The 24,470-nt window shown below is 46.6% G+C and overlaps 1 protein-coding gene across 9 annotated transcripts in view; it reads left to right on the top strand.

Annotated features, from left to right (window-relative positions):
* Nucleotides 1-7,830, top strand: part of ENPP2 (ectonucleotide pyrophosphatase/phosphodiesterase 2) — a 93,571-nt gene extending 85,741 nt beyond the window's left edge. For 6 of the 9 annotated variants that reach the window (XM_075270232.1, XM_075270239.1, XM_075270238.1 and 3 more), the window contains one exon: nt 7,241-7,830. In XM_075270232.1, coding sequence (XP_075126333.1) covers nt 7,241-7,411 — 171 coding nt within the window. In that variant the 3' untranslated portion in view covers nt 7,412-7,830. Of the gene's footprint in view, nt 1-719; nt 825-7,240 lie in introns of those variants that run through there. The other 3 variants (XM_075270237.1, XM_075270235.1, XM_075270240.1) reach the window with 1 other exon arrangement.
* Nucleotides 7,831-24,470: the final 16,640 nt, after the last annotated feature.

Genomic DNA, 24,470 nt, shown 5'->3' with positions numbered 1-24,470 from the left:
TGTTCCTCTTAGTTTGAAACAAGAGGCAGTCACTGGCTCTTCAATGAGCAGAAGGCATCACACAATCTTCCGACACCACTTCATCCAATTTTTGTGATTTCAGTGGATTTTATGCCCCTCTCACAAGCACAGATTGGAGGTAGAAGCTTGAAAATTTGATCATTTGCAGAATTTGGAGACGTCGTCTACTTTGTCAACTTGCACAACCTTATGGCTTGTCCTTCTTGGCGGTAAAATTTCAATATTGAGTAGTGTCTCTTACCACGAGCAGGTCATCCCCAGTGGAGAGTAGCATGGGAGGCAATGTCCATTCTTGGCGTCCTTATTATACCAAACACTACTTGAATCTGAAGCTTTGAGATTTGATCACCAAAGGATTTAGAAGTTCTACCAAGAACCATAGTATCTTTTTGGTCCCGTTGAAATCCACGATGCTCTAGTGTGATCATCGGGTTGGAACCGTCTACTGAAGGAACGTTCCAACCATCATCGATAGACTTCTAGAGCCTTGAAGGGCCTTGGTCTTCTGCAGGTCCATTCTAGACAAAAAATTTTAAGAAAACCTGAATTAAACACATGGAAACAATGGACATTGGTCTCCTAATTCTTCCTCTATTTGGCCAGGTAGCGCACTTGCATGCAAAATCTGTAATTCTTCAAGTATTAGGACAAACTGTTCAGCAGAAAACTTTGTGCTTTTTTGTTTTGTGTTTTTATAGTTTGCCAGGTCCGGTCCCCAGGGCTCTTCTAAAGTCAGGTCAAAGGGGCTGGTTAGTATATTTCCTCCTCTTTCTTCTTCTTCATCATAAAGATTGTCTTTAGTTAAACTTTAGCTGACATTTCAACAACCTAAAGGAAAAATAAACCCATTGCCATTGAGTAAGCAAACATGGCCTCCCGCATGGAGCAGGTTTACTCTTATCTGCTCCGTCTTGTGTGTTTCTCCAGTCAGCCCTTCTCGTGTTTGTCAGCACCAGATGTCTCCGCTCTTAGGACAATCTCCGGGGAGCGATTCACTGCGGCTGTGGAAACTGGCCATGATTCCTTTCTGGGTCTGTCCTCATGCGAGTCTCCGTGTCTACAACTTCCTCCATGTGGTTTTGTGTTTTATGTGGCTCAATGTGTCTTCTGCCTGCACTAAAACAAAAACACACAATGCACGTTACTGGGAAACCACTCTACAATGGTGGATCCTGCACATTCTTTGGGGGTGATGAGGCGCCACAACAAATTTAGCTCCGCCCACTTTTCTGTTGACTCCACCTATTCTCATTCATTTTCATGTGCTCCCACACAGTATAATCCTCCTACAGTCACCTGTAAATTATATGCCTCCCCTCCATCTCTCCCCCAGTTTCATATACACCCTTCCTCTGCCCCCAGTTTCATGTCCCCCTCTCCATCTCTGTCCCCAGTTTCATGCTGTTCTCCCCCTTTCAACTGCCCACAGTTTCATGTCCCCCCATCTCTTCCCCTGTGTCATGCCGTTCCCCCCCCTCATCTGCCCCAGTGTCATGTCATTCCCCCCTTCATCTGCCCCAGTGTCATGCCATTCTCCCCCCCCTTCATCTGCCCCAGTGTAATGCCATTCTCCCCCCCCCTCATCTGCCCCAGTGTAATGTCATTCTCCTCCCCCTTCATCTGCCCCAGTGTCATGTCATTCCCCCCCTCATCTGCCCCAGTGTCCATGCCATTCTCTCCCCACCCCCTTCATCTGCCCCAGTGTCATGCCATTCTCCCCCCCTTCATCTGCCCCAGTGTCATGCCATTCTCCCCCCCTTCATCTGCCCCAGTGTCATGCCATTCTCCCCCCCCTTCATCTGCCCCAGTGTAATGCCATTCTCCCCCCCCTCATCTGCCCCAGTGTCATGTCATTCCCCCCCTCATCTGCCCCAGTGTCCATGCCATTCTCTCCCCACCCCCTTCATCTGCCCCAGTGTCATGCCATTCTCCCCCCCTTCATCTGCCCCAGTGTCATGCCATTCTTCCCCCCTTCATCTGCCCCAGTGTAATGCCATTCTCCCCCCCCCTCATCTGCCCCAGTGTAATGTCATTCTCCTCCCCCTTCATCTGCCCCAGTGTCATGCCATTCTCCCCCCCTTCATCTGCCCCAGTGTAATGCCATTCTCCCCCCCCCCTCATCTGCCCCAGTGTAATGTCATTCTCCTCCCCCTTCATCTGCCCCAGTGTCATGCCATTCTCTCCCCACCCCCTTCATCTTCCACAGTGTCATGCCGTTCCCCCCCCTCCCCTTCATTTGCCCCCCAGTTTCATGGGCCCCCTTCATTATGTTAAACACAAAACAAACACTTAATTACACTCACCCCCTTCCTTCCATCGCTCCCTCGCCGCTCCTCTCTCTGACGCTCCTCTCACTCCACTGACAGGTGTAAGCGCGATGTGACGTCATCACATCGCGCCTACACACGTCGAAGCCGGGCGCAGCATTAAAGCAGGAGCTGAGCTGAGCTCCTGCTTTAATCGCCTGGGTATTCAGCTCATCGGTGTCCGATGGACGCCGATGAGCTGAAATCGGGACAGGCAAGTGCCGGGGGCCCCAAGAGGCTCTGTGGGCCCCGGCACTTGCCCGACTATACTACAGTGACGTCGGCTCAGGGCACAATTGCTGCTGCGGGCGCCAGGGGGTCGGCCAAAAACGCGCCCCCCCCCCCCCCCCCCCATTTTTCAATTTGGCCGGGCCCCTGACTCCAGTAGCGGTAATACTGGCCTATCGGCGGCCCTGAGAACGTCCGACAAGATGGGACCTTTTCAAGGGTGTTCTGGGACTTATTTACTGGTGGCCAGTCCCTATAATGGGTCATCAATATGTGATTGGTGGAAGTCCAACACTCAAGACCACAACTGATCTCCTCTCACCTGGATTGATGATGTCCTGTTCATCAGTCACATGGTACAACAACAAGTGAGTGGGATGGGGCTGAGCTGCAATATGCTGTGCTTGTAACGTTGCGGCTCCTCCAACTGATCAGCGAAGGTCCCGTAGCCTCACCAGTCACATATTGATAACCTATTGTAAAGATAGATCATCAAAAAGTCTCGAAAAAAAAAAACACTTTAACTAGATCACACTCTCCAATCTTAGGGGGCAGATTTTGGCACTGAATCCACGCCATAATCCGCCCCCTCACAATGGTGGTCTATGTCACTGCTAGCACTCTTTTTTTTTTTTTTTTCTGCTAGCGGCATGTTGCCAAGTGCCATTTATAGTACTGGTGTCGTCTTATGTGGCAGCATGGACGTTTAGGCTTTCCCGGGCACCAGATGTACCTCCATACCCATGTCCCCGGGCATGCTGTTAAAGGGCTTTTCCAGGACTTGCATGTTAATGACATATCCTTAGGCCATCACCACGTGGGACCTCCACAGATTAATTGGTTGTAGAGGCTGCAGTGCTTGGGTGAACGCTGCGGCCTCTTCACTGAATACCAAGCACAGTGCCCTACATTGAATAGTGGTTGTGCTTGGTACTGCAGCTCCCATTCACTTGAATGGGACAGAGTTGCTGCTGTACCATGTCACCGATGAATGCGAGTCTGTTGCTGTCTATGGCCATGACTGTGCTGTAAAGAAGCTCACTAAATGCTGTAGAGCAGAGGAGAAGCTCAGACAAGATGGCCGCCCCATAAGAGTGTACAGGAAACAAAATAAAACTGCAATCAGAAAATAATTGATTAGAAAAAAGTGATAGATGTCTCTAATAAATAAATAGTAATTGCCAATACATTCCCTCCCCTCAAGAAACCTGCGCTTTTATTTCTTTTTCCCCTATTGTCAAATCCCCAAATTTTATTTATTTATATATTTTAATTTATTTATTTTTACACCTAGCCAATTTTTTTTTTTTTTTTAAATGGCAACAATAATTAGATTATAAGAACTCTCCTTCTGGGCAAAATGGAAAAATAAAGTAAATTTTGTCTTTAAATACAATATATGTATTAACTTTAACTATGTATGCAATTTCTATATACAACAAATATATATATATATATATATATATATATATATATATATATATATATATATATATATAATGTCACATTTTATTCAATTTTTTGGAAGTGATATTTCAAAAAATACAGCAATTCTAAGCTTTTCGTTTTCATTCTATCTTTCAACTTGTACAGACCCGTTTATCAAATTTGCCACTTTTTTTTCTGATTTCTTGCTGTTTTTGTCAATGACGGCGCTGCCATTGCTCCAAAGAGCTAATTTACATAAAAATTCTGAATATAAAATCCACTTTTGATTCAGTTGACTCTATTTGTCAGGCCGGGTTCTGGTGACAATCCCTTTAATCCAGGTTGTGCTCCTCGACCACTCTTCATTTTGTCCTTTATATCGTGCACAAAGGATTTTCCTCTGGAAACAACAATGGACCCCACTATAGTCTACCACTGCTTTAGTGGTTTGGGTTTCCTTGATGAACCTGAACAATAGGCGTGTGTGGATGTGAAGCCTAATAGTGGTTGTATTAATAATATAGACTCCCTGCAGTGTGTGTGTATCAATATATTTAGCCTGCAAAATCCCTTAGACCATGGTAAAGCTATACTACCACCATGCATTCCAATAAAATAATTCTTACACTCTACGCCCTGATCAAATTGTACCACGCTCTGTGCACTTTACATAAAGAAGCCGCCATATGCAGTAAGAGGCTCCCAAGAAAACCGCTCGCTGCTGGCATTGCCTGAGCCCATCTACCTGGAAAAGGGTTTCTCCAGAATCACAGCTGTGGATGGGTCATAAATGTCACCCACCAACCATCTAAATGGGCATCCCATGACACCATTTTGAGTGCTGCCACTCTGGTCCAAATATATGGGAGTGAATAAGATGGCTGACCATTGTACTTTACTATCTTCCTCAGTCCCATAACGAACACATCGGGTGGCAGCACATGCGTGACTCCATTCTGTTCAAACAGGGGACCCCCATTTTTGTGATTGAGGGTCCCCGCAATTATCCAGGTATGCTGTGGATACTATTGCACGTGGAGTGTCTATAGATGTGTAATAAGGAACTATAGGGGTATCGCGTATCCCCATGCAGACCTCAAAAGGGGAGGGGAGTTTGGTTAACTTCTATGTAATCTACTTTATTAGCCTATCTAACTTCCTTTCTATTAGAAAACAGACTACAACATTCTCCTGAGCAACCCTCTAACTGATCTGTACTAAATGTAAATATGCAGGGGTGAAGCCTTTACCATAGTGGGGGATGGTCTCTTCAAATGGCTGCATCTTGAGTATTATACCACCTAGATAAATGGTTGGAAGTATCACAAGTAAGCTGAGATTCATATGTACTACATTGAGTAGAAGTGTATGGACAGAGTCTGTCTGACAATGCTAAATTAAGCTGGGCTCTCACTGGGTTTTTTGGGTCGGATTTTGACACTGAATCTGTATCAGAATCCGGCTCAAAAAACCCACCTCTCATTGAATTCAATGGGTTTCTTTTTCCAAGAGCAGTTTGTTCCTGCTCGCGGAAAAAAGAAACAACCTGCCCTTTCTTGCCGCGGATTCCGTGGCGCCAACACTCCCTTCTGACTAGGCCCATTCATTTGGGCCTAATCTGGAGCAAAATGCCTCGACTGGATGCCGGCATCAGTCGTGGCTAGTCATTTTTTGGACTGGATTCTGAGGCGGCCTCCGCCTCAAAATCTGGTCCAGGAAACCCTGAGTGAGCCCAGCTTTAGATCATTACTAATGGGAACTTTACAGCCGGTTTTCTATTAAAAGGAAGTTAGATAGGTTAATAAAATATATTACAAAAATGATCATCCCCCGACACAAAAGCAAAAAAAGAAAAACATGAGAGTTAGGGTACGTTCACACAGAGTATTTTGGTCAGGATTTTGAGGCCGTATTCGCCTCAAAATCCTGACCAAAAAGATGGCTCCCATTGAAATCAATGGGAGCCAGTCAGGTGTTTTTTCTGGGAGATGGCTTGTGCCAGCTCCCAGAAAAAGTAGTGAGGTGCTCATTCTTCAGGCTGTTTCTTCTCGCGATTCGGCCTGAAGACACTCCCTCCTCCCGACTAGGCCCATTCATTGGGCTTAATGTAGAGTGGAGTGCGCGACTGAATGCCGGTGCACTGCACCGGCATTCAGTCGCGGCTACCCGTCTTTTGGACCGGAACCTGAGGCGGCCTCCGCCTCAGGTTTCGGTCCAGAAAGCCCTGTCACTTTACACTTTTAAACAACTTTCTGTCCATCCATGTCTCCATTTTCTGTCAGTGAAGGAACAAACTCCCCCGCTGGAGGTGTTGTCACACATTTGTGCTGGAGTCTTCTACGCTACTACTATTGCGTCAGCTGCTTTTAATTTTACAACAACAGACACCCGACAAACCCCATTACAGTCAATGGGGTCCACCGGGCTTCATATGTAACCACTCTCTTTAGCAGTCCCTCTGTCTATTGTTTGGGTTCTCCGGCGGACCAGAACAACGGACAGATGACACTAGTGTGAACCTAGCCTTAGCCACGCAGTGGTCTCTACTTACTGGCTGTTAAAGGGATTCTACCATTAAAACATTTTTTTTGTGGATAAGACGTCGGAATAACCTTTAGAAAGGCTATTCGTCTCTTACCTTTAGACATGGTCTCCACCGCGCCGTTCCTTAGAAATACCGTTTTTTACCGGTATGCAAATGAGTTCTCCCACAGCGATAGGGGTGGGCCCCAGCGCTCAAACAGCGATGAGGGCGTCCCCATCGCTGCCAGAGAAGTGTCGCCAAGTGCCACCTCCTTCTTCGTCCGCCGCGTCATCTTCAATGTCTTCTGGCGCAGGCTCGTAACTTCTAACTGCGCGGGCGCACGGGTCACGGGAAAATGGCCGCTTGCACAGTATTGTTAGTGGCCATTTTCCCGTGGCCTGTGCGCCTGCGCAGTCTGCTCTGCTAGGTTACAAGCCTGCGCCGGAAGAAGACATTGAACATGACACGGCGGATGAAGAAGGAGGGAGCGTTGGGGATGCCCTCATCGCTGCAAGAGAACTCATTTGCATACCGGTAAAAAAACTGCATTTCTAAGGAACGGCGCGGCGGAGACCACGTCTAAAGGGAAGAGACGAATAGCCTTTCTAAAGACTACTCCGACGTCTTATCCACAAAAAAAAGGGTTTTAATGGTAGAATCCCTTTAATGATTCTCCTCACAACTCTTTGTCTTTCCTACTTCTAACTTTTACTGTTTTTTTAATCTCCAACAGAGCTCAGAAGACGACTCCAAGTGGGTAGAGGAGCTCTTAAAGATGCACACCGCACGCATCCGAGACATCGAGCAGCTCACCGGACTGGATTTCTTTCGAAAGACCAGCCGCAGCCACACAGAGATCCTGTCCATGAAAACTCACATGCATACGTTCGAGAGCGAGATCTGATGGGCGCGGCTCGCAGGCGTCGGCTCCTCGTACAAGTGGTGTATATTTTTATATTGGTTTTATTTTTTTTGGTATTTATTAATTTTTAAACCAGGACACTTAACCCTTTAGTATTGTAACCCTTTGTGTCGTGCACATGTGTCGTTGTCCGGTCGTTCTCTCGATGTCTGTGTTAGGATCCTCTCACGGCTGCAGCTAGGCTCTAGACTAAGCTTTTTAATAGTGCTGCAGAATTTCTTCTTGCACTGGGAATTTTTATTTTTCTAGTGCAGCGCTGATATATATTTGTAGACTTTTTTTTTTTTTTTTTTCCCGAATACGTCAAGTGACTTATATTAACTGGAAATTGTGACCAAACATATTTATGTTGTATGGATTAATGGAACCTCATATAATAAACCACACAAATTCATTTTTAAGCCTGTCCTGTTCCCTTTGCATATGTTATATCAAGATGGACTGAAGTTAATGTGGGTGCGGATACATCCCGTTCAGCCAGCGGCACCGCCACATTCAGCCAGCGGCACCGTCACATTCAGCCAGCGGCAGCAGGCATGCTGAATTCACAACAGGGATATAACACCATAGGATTGGTGGGGGTCTCTACAATCGAGTACATCCTGCACTGGTTCCTGTACACAGGAGGCTCTGCAATAAGCTGATCTTGGATAGAGGATAAATATTCTTTGCGGCTTAACCACTTTAAGAGCAGATCAGAGGGCATCCGTCACTTGGCACCCACAGGATCTGCCCATTGTAGGGCCTAGTGTACACCGGAATCACTGCACAATGTACCACATAGAAGTGTACAGTGCTGTACAATGTGATAAGGCCATGCCTGATGACTAAATTTCAGCAGTATTCAAAAGAGCTGCAATAACCAGGTGCGACCACTACACAATGTACGGCACCGTGCGTGGTCTCTCCCCAAGGAGTGACAATATCCCCCTAACCCTGTCTAATCCTCTCACCTCTACCAGGTTATAGTCTTCTTTACATCGGGCTGACGAGATGCAAGTACATCGAAACTGTCGTCCTCGATTGAGAGACTATACCTGGTAATAATCCGTAGAAGGTCGAGCATGATGCTAAAGGGAGCAAACCTTTATTGGGTTATTTCACTGAAATTCTGTCTTCCTAATTACATCAGGGAAGACAGGCTTGCACATTCCAGTGAGCGCCCTCTATTGGTTTGCAACGCTGAGGCAGCAGCTGACTTCCTAATTGCATCATGGAAGACAGATTTGCATACTCTTCCCATGGTCCATCTGATACAATCAGCCTGACCTTGGATCCGCCCCAATTTAAGGATCACCAGTAATAAAGTCCTGGAAAACCCTTGAAGCTATAAGAGTAAGCAAGGGTGTAACTATAGGAGATCATGGAACCTGAGCAGGCCAAAATGAGGCCTCGCCTTATAGGAGGAGACCTGTATATAAATGAAGCTATATTGGGGGGCGTGGCCTAGCTATGGCAGCGTGAAGACGTGGTCCTCCAGAGCTCCCGGACTCCAGCGGCAATTTCCCCGGATTACTCGGGTCACAGAGCCTACCTGCTCCCCGCTCCAGTATGGTGCGACGTGCGAGCCGCAAGTCCACCGTCTCGGCCCGGATCGATCCTCCCCTGGCACGATTCCTCCTGTCTGCGGCCTCCTCAGCCTCCATGCCTGGCGGCTCCAAAATGGCGCCGGCGCGCGCTCCTGCCGGAACTTCGGAGGCAGCGATGCTGCAGAAGCTGTCCCCTCCGCTCCAGATCCTGGACCCAGCCGACTCTCTGCGTCCTCCGGCACCGGCTCTTCTCCCTCCCGAAGTGGGGACTCCCCGGCACACTACTGCTCAGGTACCCGGCCTTCAGTATGGTGGTGGAGCGGACCTCGTGGCGTCCCCCCTCCCCCCCTCTTCTTCCGGCAGCTCCCCTCCTGGCCCTCCCCAGGCTGTTTCTACCTGCTCTATACCGCCTCATGGAGGACTTGCACAGGACTCAGCCCCCCCTCACTCCCAGGACTTGGGTGGGGTGCCCCCCCTGCTGATACCTTTGGTCCCTTCCTCCCAAGGACTTGTATCTGATGCCCCCCCAGCCCCCACTGCTGTGTCCTCTTCTCTGGTTCCCATTACATCCTGTGGGACACCGGGGGCCCTATCCCACGTGGCTCCTTCCTCATCTGTCTCCCCAGGGCTGCAGTGGTCTCTACCTGCCAGAGGCGACCCCTTTCAGCCCACGCCTCAGGTTGATCCTGACATGGATTTCTCTGCTACTCCCACTACCCTGCGGACCCCCACGGTTCCTGTTTTTTCTGATTCTTCCTCCTGTACCTCACCATCCCGGAGTCGATCCAAACGCCCTAAGTTGTCAGATATTATGGAATTGCTCCGTACTATGCCTACTAAAATGGACATGGAGGCAATGGTCCGCAGGGTTGAGGAAAGACAGGATCAAATTCTCTCCGGCTTCAAGGCGGACTTGCATTCTTTGTCGTCTCAAGTCTCATCCCATCAACTCCGCACGGATTCCCTTGATCAGCGTCTACTTGTGGTGGAGCAAACCCTAACTACCCAACGGTCGCTTAACCGTCACCTACTGCTGCAGGTCGATGATCAGGAAAATAGGGGACGCCGGAACAACATTAAACTGAGGGGTATCCCTGATGCTGTCCCTACTAAAGAACTCCGCTCCATCGCTATCTCCGTCTTCAACACTGTTCTGTCTAAGCCGACGGACACTGACATCCATATTGACAGGATCCATCGTGTCTTGGGGCCAGGGAGGGCCTCCTCCTCCGATTCCAGAGATGTTCTTTGCCGTATCCACTATTACAGAGAAAAGGAAGACATTCTCCAAGCTGCGTGGTGTCATGGCCCGGTCCCGTTCCTGGATGGTTCAATTACTCTTCTCCCGGACGTTTCTCGCCGCACGCTGGCTATGCGGCGCCTCCTAAAGCCCGTTCTTCGCCTCATACTGGATTCTGGCGCCACTTATCGCTGGGGTCACCCATTTCATTTGCAAATACGCCGCAATGGAGCCACCTTTACCCTCCACTCTCCGGATCAGGTGGAGGCCCTGGCCCATTTCCTGGATGTCCCGGACCTATCCCTACCGGACTGGTTGGAATTTCCTCTCCCTGCCCCTCCGCCTGTCACCGGGCCCTCCTCCCAGCCGTTGCCACGCCAGGGGTTCCGAGCTGTAGACTCCCCTTTGGTTCCTCCCGAAGGATCGGTGCCTCCTACGGTCACTTGAACTTTCCTGGGCCGGTCGGTCCTGCTGGTCGCTAATCCGCTTTCCCTCTGAAACGTATTGTTCCACTGTTTGAATTTGTTTCATGCTTTATTTTCTCTCTTTTGCATAGAGCTAAGTTTTGTACCCCGCGTGTGGGCGGTTCTGGACTTCGGTCTGCGCCGCCTGCCCGCGGTGAGTCTCGCCCCCCCTCCGTCTCCTGGGCGGGTTGGGGCGCCTCGCATCCTCTCTCTCTCTCTGCACCTGGTGGTGGGGCTCCCCTATTTGGGGGCGCTGCCCCTGGGACCGCAGACAGTCACATTGTTATCGTTTTTGTTCTTTGTTTTTCTTTTGGATGCGGGACGTTCCGGCTCCCTGGGATCTGGTGGTTTCCGAGTTTGAGAGAGATCACGGCCTTTGGGAAGTTAGCTCTAGGCTGTGACCCCTTCACTCTTTTTTTTTTTTTTTTTTTACTGTTTGTTAGGAGTTGCCGCTGTGGGAATGGGTAGCTCGGGTTTCTTCTTGATCTACCTCTCCCCCGGTTAGTTGTAATTGGCAGCTCTCTGAGCGCATACCGCGGTGTGCCTCTGAGACTTGCATTAGTGGGTTTGTCCCACTGTTTTGTGTTTTCCGTACCTGGATTAGCTGGGTTCGGCTTCTGTTGTAGTACATATTGTTTCGTCCTAGTCTGTCTTACTTGATTTTGCTTTTGCTCCTCCCCCTCCTATTTGTCTTTGCCCTCCCACTCCTGCTCCTCGTCTTTCTCGGTCCCTCCCCCTCTTTCCCTTCCCTGACCTTCCCTCTCCCCTCCCTTTCTTCTTGTTTTTCCTCACCTTCCTCTCCCCCCTCGTCCCCCCGGGGTGGGTCCCAGGCCCCGGAACATGGATTCCCTGACCTTCTCCTCCATTAATGCTAACGGGCTTAATACACCCGAAAAACGGTCCTCTCTCTTGCGTTTGCTGTGGAGCAAGAGGTCCGCGGTGGCGTTTATACAGGAAACGCACTTCCGGGAAGGATCTGTCCCCTCTCTCTCTTCTCCTCGTTTTCCGGACGTCTATCATGGTTGCTTCTCTGAGTCCAAGTCAGGGGAGTCAGCATTCTGATCGGTCGCTCCGCGGCCTGGAAATTCCGGGCTGCTATGTCGGACGACTCTGGTAGGTTCTTGTTTGTTAAGGGGGAATTGGCTGGCACCTTGTTTACCTTTGCTAATCTTTACCTTCCTAATACTGGCCAGGTAGGCGCCCTTGACCACATCCTTGATAAGCTGTCGGATTTTTCTGAAGGCACTCTAGTGGTGGGAGGGGACTTCAATTTTGCTTTAGATCCATCTGTTGACATTTCTCTCATGTCTTTTGGAGTTGTCCGGCTTTAAGGGGTTTTTGGGACGGTGTTCACCGTCTGACTTCTCAAATCTTTCAGTCTTCCCTTCCCAACACCCCAGCTTGCTTTCTTCTACATCTCTCCAACATTCCTCGACGGGCCTACCGCCGGTCGGCGATTCGCCACCTGATCAACGCGGCCAGAGCGTGTATCCCGGCCCTCTGGAAGTCTCCTAACCCTCCGTCTCTGCGACACTGGATCCGTAAGGTAGAGGACATTCAATCTATGGAGGACCTCACGGCGTCTCTTCGAGACAAACATGAGTCCTTTCTGAGGGCTTGGACCCCGTGGATCTTGTTTCAGGGATCCCAACTTTATAGAGACACCTTGGGACGGGATTGAGACCTGGTCCTGGGCTTGGGCCCCCCCCCCTTCCTCCTGCTCCCTTCCTCTCCCTTTTGTCCCTTTCCCTTCCTTCTTTCTTTCACGCCTCCCCTCTCCTTCTGTTTGCTCCGCCTCCCCCTTCCCTTGGTCTTGTTTGTTCGCCCATTGATTGTTGTGGCGGCCCGCCTCCGCATTTCTTGTCTTGTTCGGTTCCTGGGTCCCAGGGGCCCTTTGTTGTTATGACAATCGTTTGCCTGTTTTTTACAGTTTGCTCGTTCTACTGTATCTGTGTTTATAAATAAAGAATTTATAAAAAAAATAAATAAATAAATAAATGAAGCTATATTGGATCCCATGAGTGTGAGACTGCACAACGTTCTTTTTGGTTGAGAGCTCCAATGTCACCTGTACCTGTACTACTAACTAGGAGACGTCCTGCGAATCTGACGAGTGATCATTTGTTCTTGCCATGGGTTTAAGGGGAGAGAAATAAAGTTGGGAAACTCCGCCTACTCAACCAGGGATCAGTCATATTAAAATACAGCACTTGTACTTCTTGTGTACCCCAACATCATACACATTGGATATGTTTGGTGGAATCTTATTCCTTTAATATTTGATACTTGGGAAGGGGCCCATGACATAGTTGGGGTCACATAGCAGAATTTTGTGCTTTTGGGTTTGAGGCTCCCAATGCATAATCTAAAACAGGGCTTTCAATGGGGTGTCCTAACAAAAATCTATCCCTCCCCAATCCCTTTGCTGGTCTCATTCTGATCTTGTCTGGTCTCTACTATTTGCCACTTTGGACACAGGAAGTTCCTAGAAATGTCCTCTCGGCCAATCACTGATTTGAGATGGGTCACTGTTTCCTGTGCGACAACTGACATCCGGAATGGGCAGCAACAAGGTCCGTAGCAGGGGATCTGCGCTAACTGGAGAAGAGACACAAGCCGGGGTGTCCAATACAAATTTCTCTATTGGTATAGGTAAAATACAGACAGGCACAACGCGTTTTTGGCCAAAAAATGCTAAAAATAACTGGTCCCGTAGGGCCAGATGCAAGATGTACAAAAGATCTAACGGGTACAGAGCTGAATTGAATCTTTTGCATTAGGTAGAGGTTTTGCCATAGTGTGGGTGACACGGGCCATGCCCACTGGGTCACATGAATTGTTACCAGCGCCACTTCCAAATTCCAAGGTCTACTCCACTGCCTGAACTGGATGTGACTCTGAGCGGATCGTCTGCAAGTGACTACCTACTTCCACCCTTGCCTAGGGCCCAGAGTCACGATCTGACTCTCAATAGGTACTTGAACATTAAAATTATTTCAATAAAACTTTATTGGCAAATCAGTAAAACTAAATTAATACAGTCTATAACGAAGTCTCGGGTATAACCTGAAGCACAGACCTTCAATACGCCGGCCGGCAGAGGCTTACACCTCATAGTACAGCAAGAAACCCTACAATGAACAAGAGGAAATCCCTAAATCCAGCTCAGTGTGAACTTATTTACTATGCGAATCACCTGAGAAAAAGGGGCATGTGTAGCAATCACAAGAGGCCGCCGTATAATACAGCCCGTGTATTCATGGGCTCAGAGGGGCACTATTTCACTTGGGTACTATCCAACTGTAAGACAACTTTGGCTGTTGTGAATGTTAATGGACCCCGGGGGGGTTATTTACTTTAACTTTTTCGCTCTGACGACATTTCTCGTTTCGGGACAATATTGAGTGGTTTCTTCTTTACGGGGGTCTGGATTGATGCAGCTGGTGTACGGCCTAGGTTTTTTGTTCTTAGGATCTATTTTGAGAGATGTCCGATCCCTAATTCATACTTTGTTGAATGGTTTCTTAGATAAGAAACAATGGCCTAGGTGTCATCTGATGGGTGGAGTAAATCTCGGCACCAGATGTAGCTCTATACTAGTAGTAAATTGGATTATTCTATTGATATGTTACAGGGATGATGGGAGGGGGCCCAAGCAAACAAAGGGAGAATATACAAACTCCATGTAGATGTTGGCCCATCACAACAGGACAACCGTGAACCACCATCTCTATTTTTATGTGGTCAAGGACCTTTAACCAACTCTTTGCCTTCTTCAATTGGTCCTGCACTAGGGATTCTGTCACAGTTGCAATTTTTTCTCTAGCCCCTACCATTCCTGAGCAATCAGTGACGTTGGCTTTGGCACCCAATATGCTAAATAGGCTCCCTATAGTCACATTGGAAGTCTCAGATGGTCCAGGAACATCCACTTGACAGTAGGGAGACATTTAGCATATTGAGTTGAAATTAAGAGAAATGATTGCTTGGGAATGATGGGAGCTAGAGAAAAATTCTAACTGTGCTAAAATCAGTGGAATGGCCCTTACTGACTGAAGGATAGAAAGAGTTGAAATTGGTGGAGCTAGTGAAAGGTCCTCTTTAAGGGTGCATGACCTGGCATGTATACGCCGTGTGAGATTTTGAGCGCCGTATACGCTCCCATTGATTTCAATGGGAGCCTGGATCGTATACGCCGCGTTATTTTGCGACTCAATGGGAGCGTATACGGCGCTCAAAATCTCACGCGGCACGTTACTCCGTGTGAATGCACCTTAACTCTGAGGGCCCCTTCACACGGAGTAAACGCGTGTGTATTTTGGCAAAATGCACGTGTAAAAATGATTCCCATTGACTTCAATTACATTTTACATGTGTATTTTGACGTTTTTTTTTTGTTTTTTTTTCACACGTGTAAAAGAAAATGCCATTGAAGTCAATGGGAGTCTGATTTTTACACGTGTATTTTGCCAAAATACACGCGCGTTTACTCCGAGTGAAGGGGCCCTGACTAGAGATGAGCGAACACTGTTCGGATCAGCCGTTCCGAACAGCACGCTCCCATAGAAATGAATGGAAGCACCTGGCACGTACACTTTGCCGGCGGCCGGTCGCCGTGCCAGGTGCTTCCATTCATTTCTATGGGAGCGTGCTGTTCGGAACGGCTGATCCGAACAGTGTTCGCTCATCTCTAGCCCTGACACCTCAATTGCTAGTAACTCCCTTTTTTTTTTATTTTTCTCAATCATGTAGCTTATACTCTCTTACTTGCACTGTCTTAGGGTAAGTTCAGACGGGTTTTTTTTGGACCGGAACCTGAGGCGGCCTCCGCATGCACTCCACCGGCATCCAGTCGCGCTCCGCTCCGTATTAGGCCCAATGAATGGGCCTAGTCGGGAGTGTCTTCAGGCCGAATCGCGAGGCGAAACGGCCTGAGGAATGAGCATATCTGGTTTTTTTCCAGGAGCCAGAACAAGCCGGCTCCTGGACAAAACACCTGACCAGTTCCCATTGATTTCAATGGGAGCTGTCTTTTTTGGTCTGGATTTTGAGGCAAATACAGCATCAAAATGCTGACCAAAAAACCCCGTGTGACCGTACCCTTATAAATCTGTTTGTTTTAGGGGCAGGATAAGGAAGACCTGACAGGGTTCAGAAGGAGACTGATTGTTGGTGTGCCCCTGTGTCTGTATCCCAAATTATTGAGTTGATGGTTCTGTGATCTCTTTTTGCAAAGACCGACAATATACCAGCAAACAGAAGTAGCTGTGGTCAAAAGTCAAAGCTTAACACAAAGAACAGAACAGCACTTCATTGAATTGTAGCTTTAAAAAAACAAAAACAAAACCAAAACACAATTCCTGCAATTACTGCAGTGAAAACCGGACTTGCACTGGGTAGAGATGATATTCAGGGCAGCACTGCAATAGCCAAACCATAGTCAAGCTTTGACTTTCAACCACAGCTGCTTCTGAGTGCAGACGTTTTGTTGGTCTTTAAATATTGATCATAGAACGAGTAGACCTGATCAACTCAGGTGACAGAAGCCCCTACCAGATGCGCACCAACTGGTCTTGTCTGACATATCAATCCCCCTTCATCAGATTTTTAGAACAGCACAATTAATAAGGTTTATCAACAGCAATATAAGCCACATGACTGAAGAGGGAAAAAAAAGGGTGTTACTGGTAATGTCAGGTGTACCAGAAAGCATAAAACCTGACTAGGGGTCAAGGGCTATTTTAGTTATTTTGTCCTACCCCTGTAGGTATGTACGTTTAAAGGGGTTGTCCAGTCAGAAAATCATAGAAGAGCCTCTGCCACAGCCACTACCTCTGGGAATTAGCTGGAATGAATGAGCCAATGTAGTTTGGAGTTGTCTAAATGTGGCAAGACACGGCTGCATTCTTTTAGAAACCGTGCCACTCTCAACTACGGGCTGTGTTAGCCTCATTGAAGTGAATGCAGTACTAAACACCACCAATGGGAGAGAGTAGCGCTATTACGCTCTATCTCCAAGATTTCATCAATGGAAGAAGACAAAAGTGAGGACCACATAGACATTGGTTGACCTTGGAAACTGAGTGTAGTAGATAAGTGACCCATCAAGTCTAATCACTGGAACAGTAGTCTCTTACTTGTGGTTCTTCAGCAGTGGCAAGGCTACTTCCAGAATCGGGAGTGCTGGAGTGACGGGAGATTCACATGGTAAGTACAGCATTTTGTTTTCTTTAAACCATAATCTATGTCTGGGGCCACATTTTCTGTGAAACTGGACAATCCCTTTAAATATATATACACTCACCGGCCACTTTATTAGGTACACCATGCTAGTAACGGGTTGGACCCCCGTTTGCCTTCAGAACTGCCTCAATTCTTCGTGGCATAGATTCAACAAGGTGCTGGAAGCATTCCTCAGAGATTTTGCTCCATATTGACATGATGGCATCACACAGTTGCCGCAGATTTGTCGGCTGCACATCCATGATGCGAATCTCCCGTTCCACCACATCCCAAAGATGCTCCTCTATTGGATTGAGATCTGGTGACTGTGGAGGCCATTGGAGTACAGTGAACTCATTGTCATGTTCAAGAAACCAGTCTGAGATGATTCCAGCTTTATGACATGGCATTGCATTATCCTGCTGAAAGTAGCCATCAGATGTTGGGTACATTGTGGTCATAAAGGGATGGACATGGTCAGCAACAATACTCAGGTAGGCTTTGGCGTTGCAACGATGCTCAATTGGTACCAAGGGGCCCAAAGAGTGCCAAGAAAATATTCCCCACACCATGACACCACCACCACCAGCCTGAACCGTTACCGATACAAGGCAGGATGGATCCATGCTTTCATGTTGTTGACGCCAAATTCTGACCCTACCATCCGAATGTCGCAGCAGAAATCGAGACTCATCAGACCAGGCAACGTTTTTCCAATCTTCAATTCTCCAATTTCGATGAGCTTGTGCAAATTGTAGCCTCAGTTTCCTGTTCTTAGCTGAAAGGAGTGGCACCCGGTGTGGTCTTCTGCTGCTGTAGCCCATCTGCCTCAAAGTTTGACGTACTGTGCGGCGTTCAGAGATGCTCTTCTGGCTACCTTGGTTGTAACGGGTGGCTATTTGAGTCACTGTTGCCTTTCTATCAACTCGAACCAGTCTGGCCATTCTCCTCTGACCTCTGGCATCAACAACGCATTTCCGCCCACAGAACTGCCGCTCACTGGATGTTTTTTCTTTTTCGGACCATTCTCTGTAAACCCTAGAGATGGTTGTGCGTGAAAATCCCAGTAGATCAGCAGTTTCTGAGATACTCAGACCAGCCCTTCTGGCACCAACAACCATGCCACGTTCAAAGGCACTCAAATCACCTTTCTTCCCCATACTGATGCTCGGTTTGAACTGCAGGAGATTGTCTTGACCATGTTTACATGCCTAAATGCACTGAGTTGCCGCCATGTGATTGGCTGATTAGAAATTAAGTGTTAACAAACAGTTGGACAGGTGTACCTAATAAAGTGGCCGGTGAGTGTATATATATATATATATATATATATATATATATTAGTATAAGCAACACCTCAACCCAAGATGGAGAAATAAAAGTGTAACCTAAAAAAACACACAGTCACATGGTGAGTAAGCATAACAGTGTTATTCAACTCTCCTGTGCTCCAGCATCGGTCTTTAGGCCTCCTGAATGAAGTCAGAGATCGCTGAGGCTCAATCACAGGTCTCTGAAATCATTTAGGCCCCGAAGACTCACCCAAGAGGCCAGGAGAGTTGAGTAGCACTGTTGTTAGTTATATTTAATCATTTTCCCTGGACCTCCACTCAGTGGATGGAGAACCCCAAAAATTTATGGTTCGCCCGAAAATTATTAATGAAAACCATAGAGGGCACTATGGGTCATAGCGTCACAATGCTCAGTGTGACCAATGATGTCACCAAGGAGACCAAGAGAGAGCACTGGCGCCATCAAGAGGCCCAAAAGTAAGGTGAGAGAAAGTGCCTTAGAGAGCTAGAAATTGGATAGATAGGTATGGAGCCCTGACAGTGTCATACACTATGTTTTATAGATAGGTTCCTAGGAGCCCTGACAGTGTTATACACTATGTTTTATAGATAGGTTCCTAGGAGCCATGACAGTATTCTACACTGTTTTATAGATAGGTTCCTAGGAGCCATGACAGTGTTATACACTATGTATTATAGATAGGTTCCTAGGAGCCCTGACAGTGTTATACACTATGTTTTATAGATAGGTTCCTAGGAGCCCTGACAGTGTCATACACTATGTATTATAGATAGGTTCCTAGGCGCCCTGACAGTGTTCTACACTATGTTTTATAGATAGGTTCCTAGGAGCCCTGACAGTGTCATACACTATGTTTTATAGGTAGGTTCCTAGTAGAGATGAGCGAGTACTGTTCGGATCAGCCGATCCAAACAGCATGCTCCATAGAAATGAATGGATGCACCTGGTACTTCCGCTTTGACAGCGGCCGGCCGCTTAACCCCCGCGTGCCGGCTACGTCCATTCATTTCTATGTGAGCGTGCTGTTTGGATCGGCTGATCCGAACAGTACTCGCTCATCTATAGTTCCTAGGAGTCCTGACAGTGTCATACACTATGTTTTATAGATAGGTTCCTAGGAGCCCTGACAGTATCATACACTATGTGTTATAGATAGGTTCCTAGGAGTCCTGACAGTGTTCTATACTATGTTTTATAGATAGGTTCCTAGGAGTCCTGACAGTGTCATACACTATGTATTATAGATAGGTTCCTAGGAGCCCTGACAGTATCATACACTATGTGTTATAGATAGGTTCCTAGGAGTCCTGACAGTGTTCTATACTATGTTTTATAGATAGGTTCCTAGGAGTCCTGACAGTGTCATACACTATGTATTATAGATAGGTTCCTAGGAGCCCTGACAGTATCATACACTATGTTTTATAGATAGGTTCCTAGGAGTCCTGACAGTGTCATACACTATGTATTATAGATAGGTTCCTAGGAGCCCTGACAGTGTTCTACACTATGTTTTATAGATAGGTTCCTAGGAGCCCTGACAGTATTCTACACTGTGTTTTATAGATAGGTTCCTAGGAGCCCTGACAGTGTCATACACTATGTTTTATAGATATGTTCCTAGGAGCCCTAAGAGTGTCATACACTATGTTTTATAGATGGGTTCCTGGGAGCCCTGACAGTGTCATACACTATGTATTATAGATAGGTTCCTAGGAGCCCTGACAGTATCATACACTATGTTTTATAGATAGGTTCCTAGGAGTCCTGACAGTGTTCTACACTATGTTTTATAGATAGGTTCCTAGAAGCCCTGACAGTGTTCTACACTATGTTTTATAGATAGGTTCCTAGGAGCCCTGACAGTATCATACACTATGTTTTATAGATGGGTTCCTAGGAGCCCTGACAGTGTCATACACTATGTTTTATAGATAGGTTCCTAGGAGCCCTGACAGTGTCATACACTATGTATTATAGATAGGTTCCTAGGAGCCCTGACAGTATCATACACTATGTTTTATAGATAGGTTCCTAGGAGTCCTGACAGTGTTCTACACTATGTTTTATAGATAGGTTCCTAGAATCCCTGACAGTGTTCTACACTATGTTTTATAGATAGGTTCCTAGGAGCCCTGACAGTGTCATACACTATGTTTTATAGATGGGTTCCTGGGAGCCCTGACAGTGTCATACACTATGTATTATAGATAGGTTCCTAGGAGCCCTGACAGTATCATACACTATGTTTTATAGATAGGTTCCTAGGAGCCCTGACAGTGTTCTACACTATGTTTTATAGATAGGTTCCTAGGAGTCCTGACAGTGTCATACACTGTTTTATAGATAGGTTCCTAGAAGCCCTGACAGTGTCATACACTATGTTTTGTAGATAGGTTCCTAGGAGCCCTGACAGTATTCTACACTATGTTTTATAGATAGGTTCCTAGGAGCCCTGACAGTGTTCTACACTATGTTTTATAGATAGGTTCCTAGGAGTCCTGACAGTGTTCTACACTATGTTTTATAGATAGGTTCCTAGGAGCCCTGACAGTATCATACACTATGTTTTATAGATAGGTTCCTAGGAGCCCTGACAGTATTCTACACTATGTTTTATAGATAGGTTCCTAGGAGCCCTGACAGTGTCATACACTATGTTTTATAGATAGGTTCCTAGGAGCCCTGACAGTATTCTACACTGTTTTATAGATAGGTTCCTAGGAGCCCTGACAGTGTCATACACTATGTTTTATAGGTAGGTTCCTGGGAGCCCTGACAGTGTTCTACACTATGTTTTATAGATAGGTTCCAAGGAGCCCTGACAGTGTTCTACACTATGTTTTATAGATAGGTTCCTAGGAGCCCTGACAGTGTCATACACTATGTATTATAGATAGGTTCCTAGGAGCCCTGACAGTATTCTACACTATGTTTTATAGATAGGTTCCTAGGAGCCCTGACAGTGTCATACACTATGTTTTATAGGTAGGTTCCTAGTAGAGATGAGCGAGTACTGTTCGGATCAGCCGATCCAAACAGCATGCTCCATAGAAATGAATGGATGCACCTGGTACTTCCGCTTTGACAGCGGCCGGACGCTTAACCCCCGCGTGCCGGCTACGTCCATTCATTTCTATGTGAGCGTGCTGTTCGGATCGGCTGATCCGAACAGTACTTGCTCATCTGTAGTTCCTAGGAGTCCTGACAGTGTCATACACTATGTTTTATAGATAGGTTCCTGGGAGCCCTAACAGTATCATACCCTATGTGTTATAGATAGGTTCCTTGGAGCCCTGACAGTATTGTACACTATGTTTTATAGATAGGTTCCTAGGAGCCCTGACAGTATTGTACACTATGTTTTATAGATAGGTTCCTAGGAGCCCTAAGAGTATTCTACACTATGTTCTACACTCTAAAAAGTGTGAAAACCTAAATTTCTAGTTATAGAACCAGAATTTTTTATAAGTTGCAGAATTTTCTCATTTATAAATTGATGAATCTTTATAAATCTAAAATTGTAAATCCAGGTAAAGTACAATATTCTCCTCTTCTGCCAGTGAATAAGAAAACCTGACTTGAGTTTATGCAGATGAGAATCTGCTTATTATTCCATGAAGGTGAATGCACTATGAGGAAGGATAGAAAACAAGTCGGAGCGGCCGACCGGCTGATTTAATAGCACAATTTGTGGTCTATGGAGGAAGCAGATTTGGGTAAAGTCCACACTGCGGTGAGGAAATTCCATCCAGAGATATCTAAATTGTTATTGGTAATGGTCTAACACCCCATGCTATACTGCTGGACGGAAAATCCACGGCAGCAGGGGGATGTGTGTCCGGAAGTAGATGGGAACAGAGCTTAGTGTCACTGGATTTCATGCCTGGGGGCCCCATTATTTGGTGAATGATAGGGGCAGGGGGCTTAGGTTTATGCACAAGTACACAATACATTTTGGACAATTGTCACATCGATCTTTGTGGGGACAGTTTGCAGAAGGCTTCTTTTCTGTTCCAGCAAGACTGTGCCCCAGTGTACAAAGCAAGATCTATGAACACATGGTTGGGGGGAGTTTGGCGTAGAAAATCTTAACTGGCCACATAGACGTCTGACCTGAAACCTATCGAACACCCAAGGGATGAACTAGAATGGAGATGGCGAGCCGATGATCACCCCCCCCCCCCCAACATCAGTGTCTGACATCACTAATGGTCTTCTAGGTGAAGGGGAAAAAATTCCCACAAACGCGATACCACAAGCCAATAGCACCCTCTAGTGTCCAGGCTAACCATCAACGCAATTGTAAAATATAATCAGATTCTCCGGGATCAGCTCCTTATATTTTGTAAGATTCACATGAGCCCACAGAGCGCGGCCGATATACTCATCCTCACTGGGCAATAAAGGTCAAAGCTAAGCTATGTTATTAGCTATATAGCACCGTCATATACTGTGGTGCTGTACAGTGAGCGTGCTGACATCATCAGCATATACCCGCAATGTACAATTTTTTGGTATCCTACTCCACCTTACAGGGGTTCCCAGGTAAAAATAACAAGCACAAATCAAACACACGTCATTGTACATAACTTCAATCCCTTCCCATCATGGTTTTTTTTTTTTTTCACCCCACACCTTCCAAAACACAGTTTTTTAGTGTCACACAGTCAATATGCTTAACATATGATCACAGCGATATCAGATTTATAGGTTTTCTTGTTTGGAGCATCCAGCAAATCATCGTGGTCGTGTTACTGCTGAGACACATGCACGGATTGGATGAGTAGTGGCGCCTCTCTACACCATAGCGCAGTACTACATGGCCTGTACTTCTTCTCACCTGTACCAGGATGGGCAGCTCCATGCGATTTTTGTATGCGTAAGGATTTGTTCTATCTAAAACAGGAACCAGCAACCAATTGCACTCAAGCTTCTGTGGAACTACAACTCTCAGCAAGCTCTATTGGTAGCCCCATGCCGGGACTACAGCTACAGAGCTGAAAATTGCCAACCCCTGCTATAGTTACTAAAGAATGTACACGGTGTTACCTGGGTATAAAGTGTAGGTTCAAGGAAACCCACCAGCGTCAGATCTCCTGTCAGCTGCCGCCCATCTTCAGGAGTTATGACTTAAAATGCTAATATGGGCCAAAAAAGCAGAAGATATAATGGAGAAGATTTATCAAAGTAAAATGAGGCGGTTATCCAAAGCAACCAACTGAACCGTCAGCTGTCCAAGGGTCCTTTGCAAATGAAAGTACTAATCTGATTGGTGGGTCTAAACCAGGGGTAGGGAACCTTCGGCACGCCAGCTGTTGCAAAACTACAACTCCCAGCATGCATACTCGCTCTGCTGTTCATGGAACTCCTATGGAAGTGAATGGAGCATGTTGGGAGTTGTAGTTTCACAGCAGCTGGAGAGCCGAAGGTTCCCTATCCCTGGTCTAGACAATGCAAACAATCCTCTGATCATGGCTGATAACAGAGAACAACAGTGAGCGAGTACAATAATCCTCTGATAATGGTGCACATCAGTGAACATGAGAATGAAGGATTCCTGAGCTTATAGTGGCTAAGACTCCACTCCTGTGTCTGCTATCTAGCTGCAGACATAAGGTCATGACGTCAATACGTCACCCCTATCTGCATCAAAGCTGGACTGAATGGTGAAGCAAAGATGGTGGCTGGACTGTCCATTGAGGATGGGAACATCTCTGAAATTGCCAAGAATATGACATTATTGAAATTTGGCTGTAATGGGGCCTATTATAAGGAGTGGGCCCAGCTCTGTACTTCTGCTATCCACCACTAGAGGGCGCTTGTTACAAAGAGATTTTAGTTTCCATTTAAAAGTTCTAAAATCACCACCAGGCCCGACCTGAAACCCAACCGGATGTACCAACATGGTGACCGACCTGCCTGTATGTTACACACTGTGCCGCCATATGATACATCAGTATTAACAGGGCTCTCCTACCAAAATTATACCGTCATCTCATCTGCAGTACTTATATTCCACTAACTCTATATTGTGCTGTTCCTCAGTTCTTCCTCCTAGAAACATAGGAATAAACTGGCTGTTACCAAAAAGCATGGTAAGATACCGTATGTAATCCTAGGCCTCCTACTAGTCTGCAATAGGCAACAGGACACAGACATGATGGAAGAACACTGTATTGAGGTGACACATGAGTATATAACACGACTATACAATAAAATCTTAAATATAAGGAAAGGGGAACATTTCATAACAGGAGGAGATCATCGCC

Source organism: Leptodactylus fuscus, chromosome 4, assembly GCF_031893055.1.
Source record: "Leptodactylus fuscus isolate aLepFus1 chromosome 4, aLepFus1.hap2, whole genome shotgun sequence".
NCBI classification, from domain to species: Eukaryota; Metazoa; Chordata; class Amphibia; order Anura; family Leptodactylidae; genus Leptodactylus; species Leptodactylus fuscus.
The sequence above is the reverse complement of the archived record's forward strand: the minus strand, read 5'-3'. Positions and strand labels throughout refer to the sequence as shown.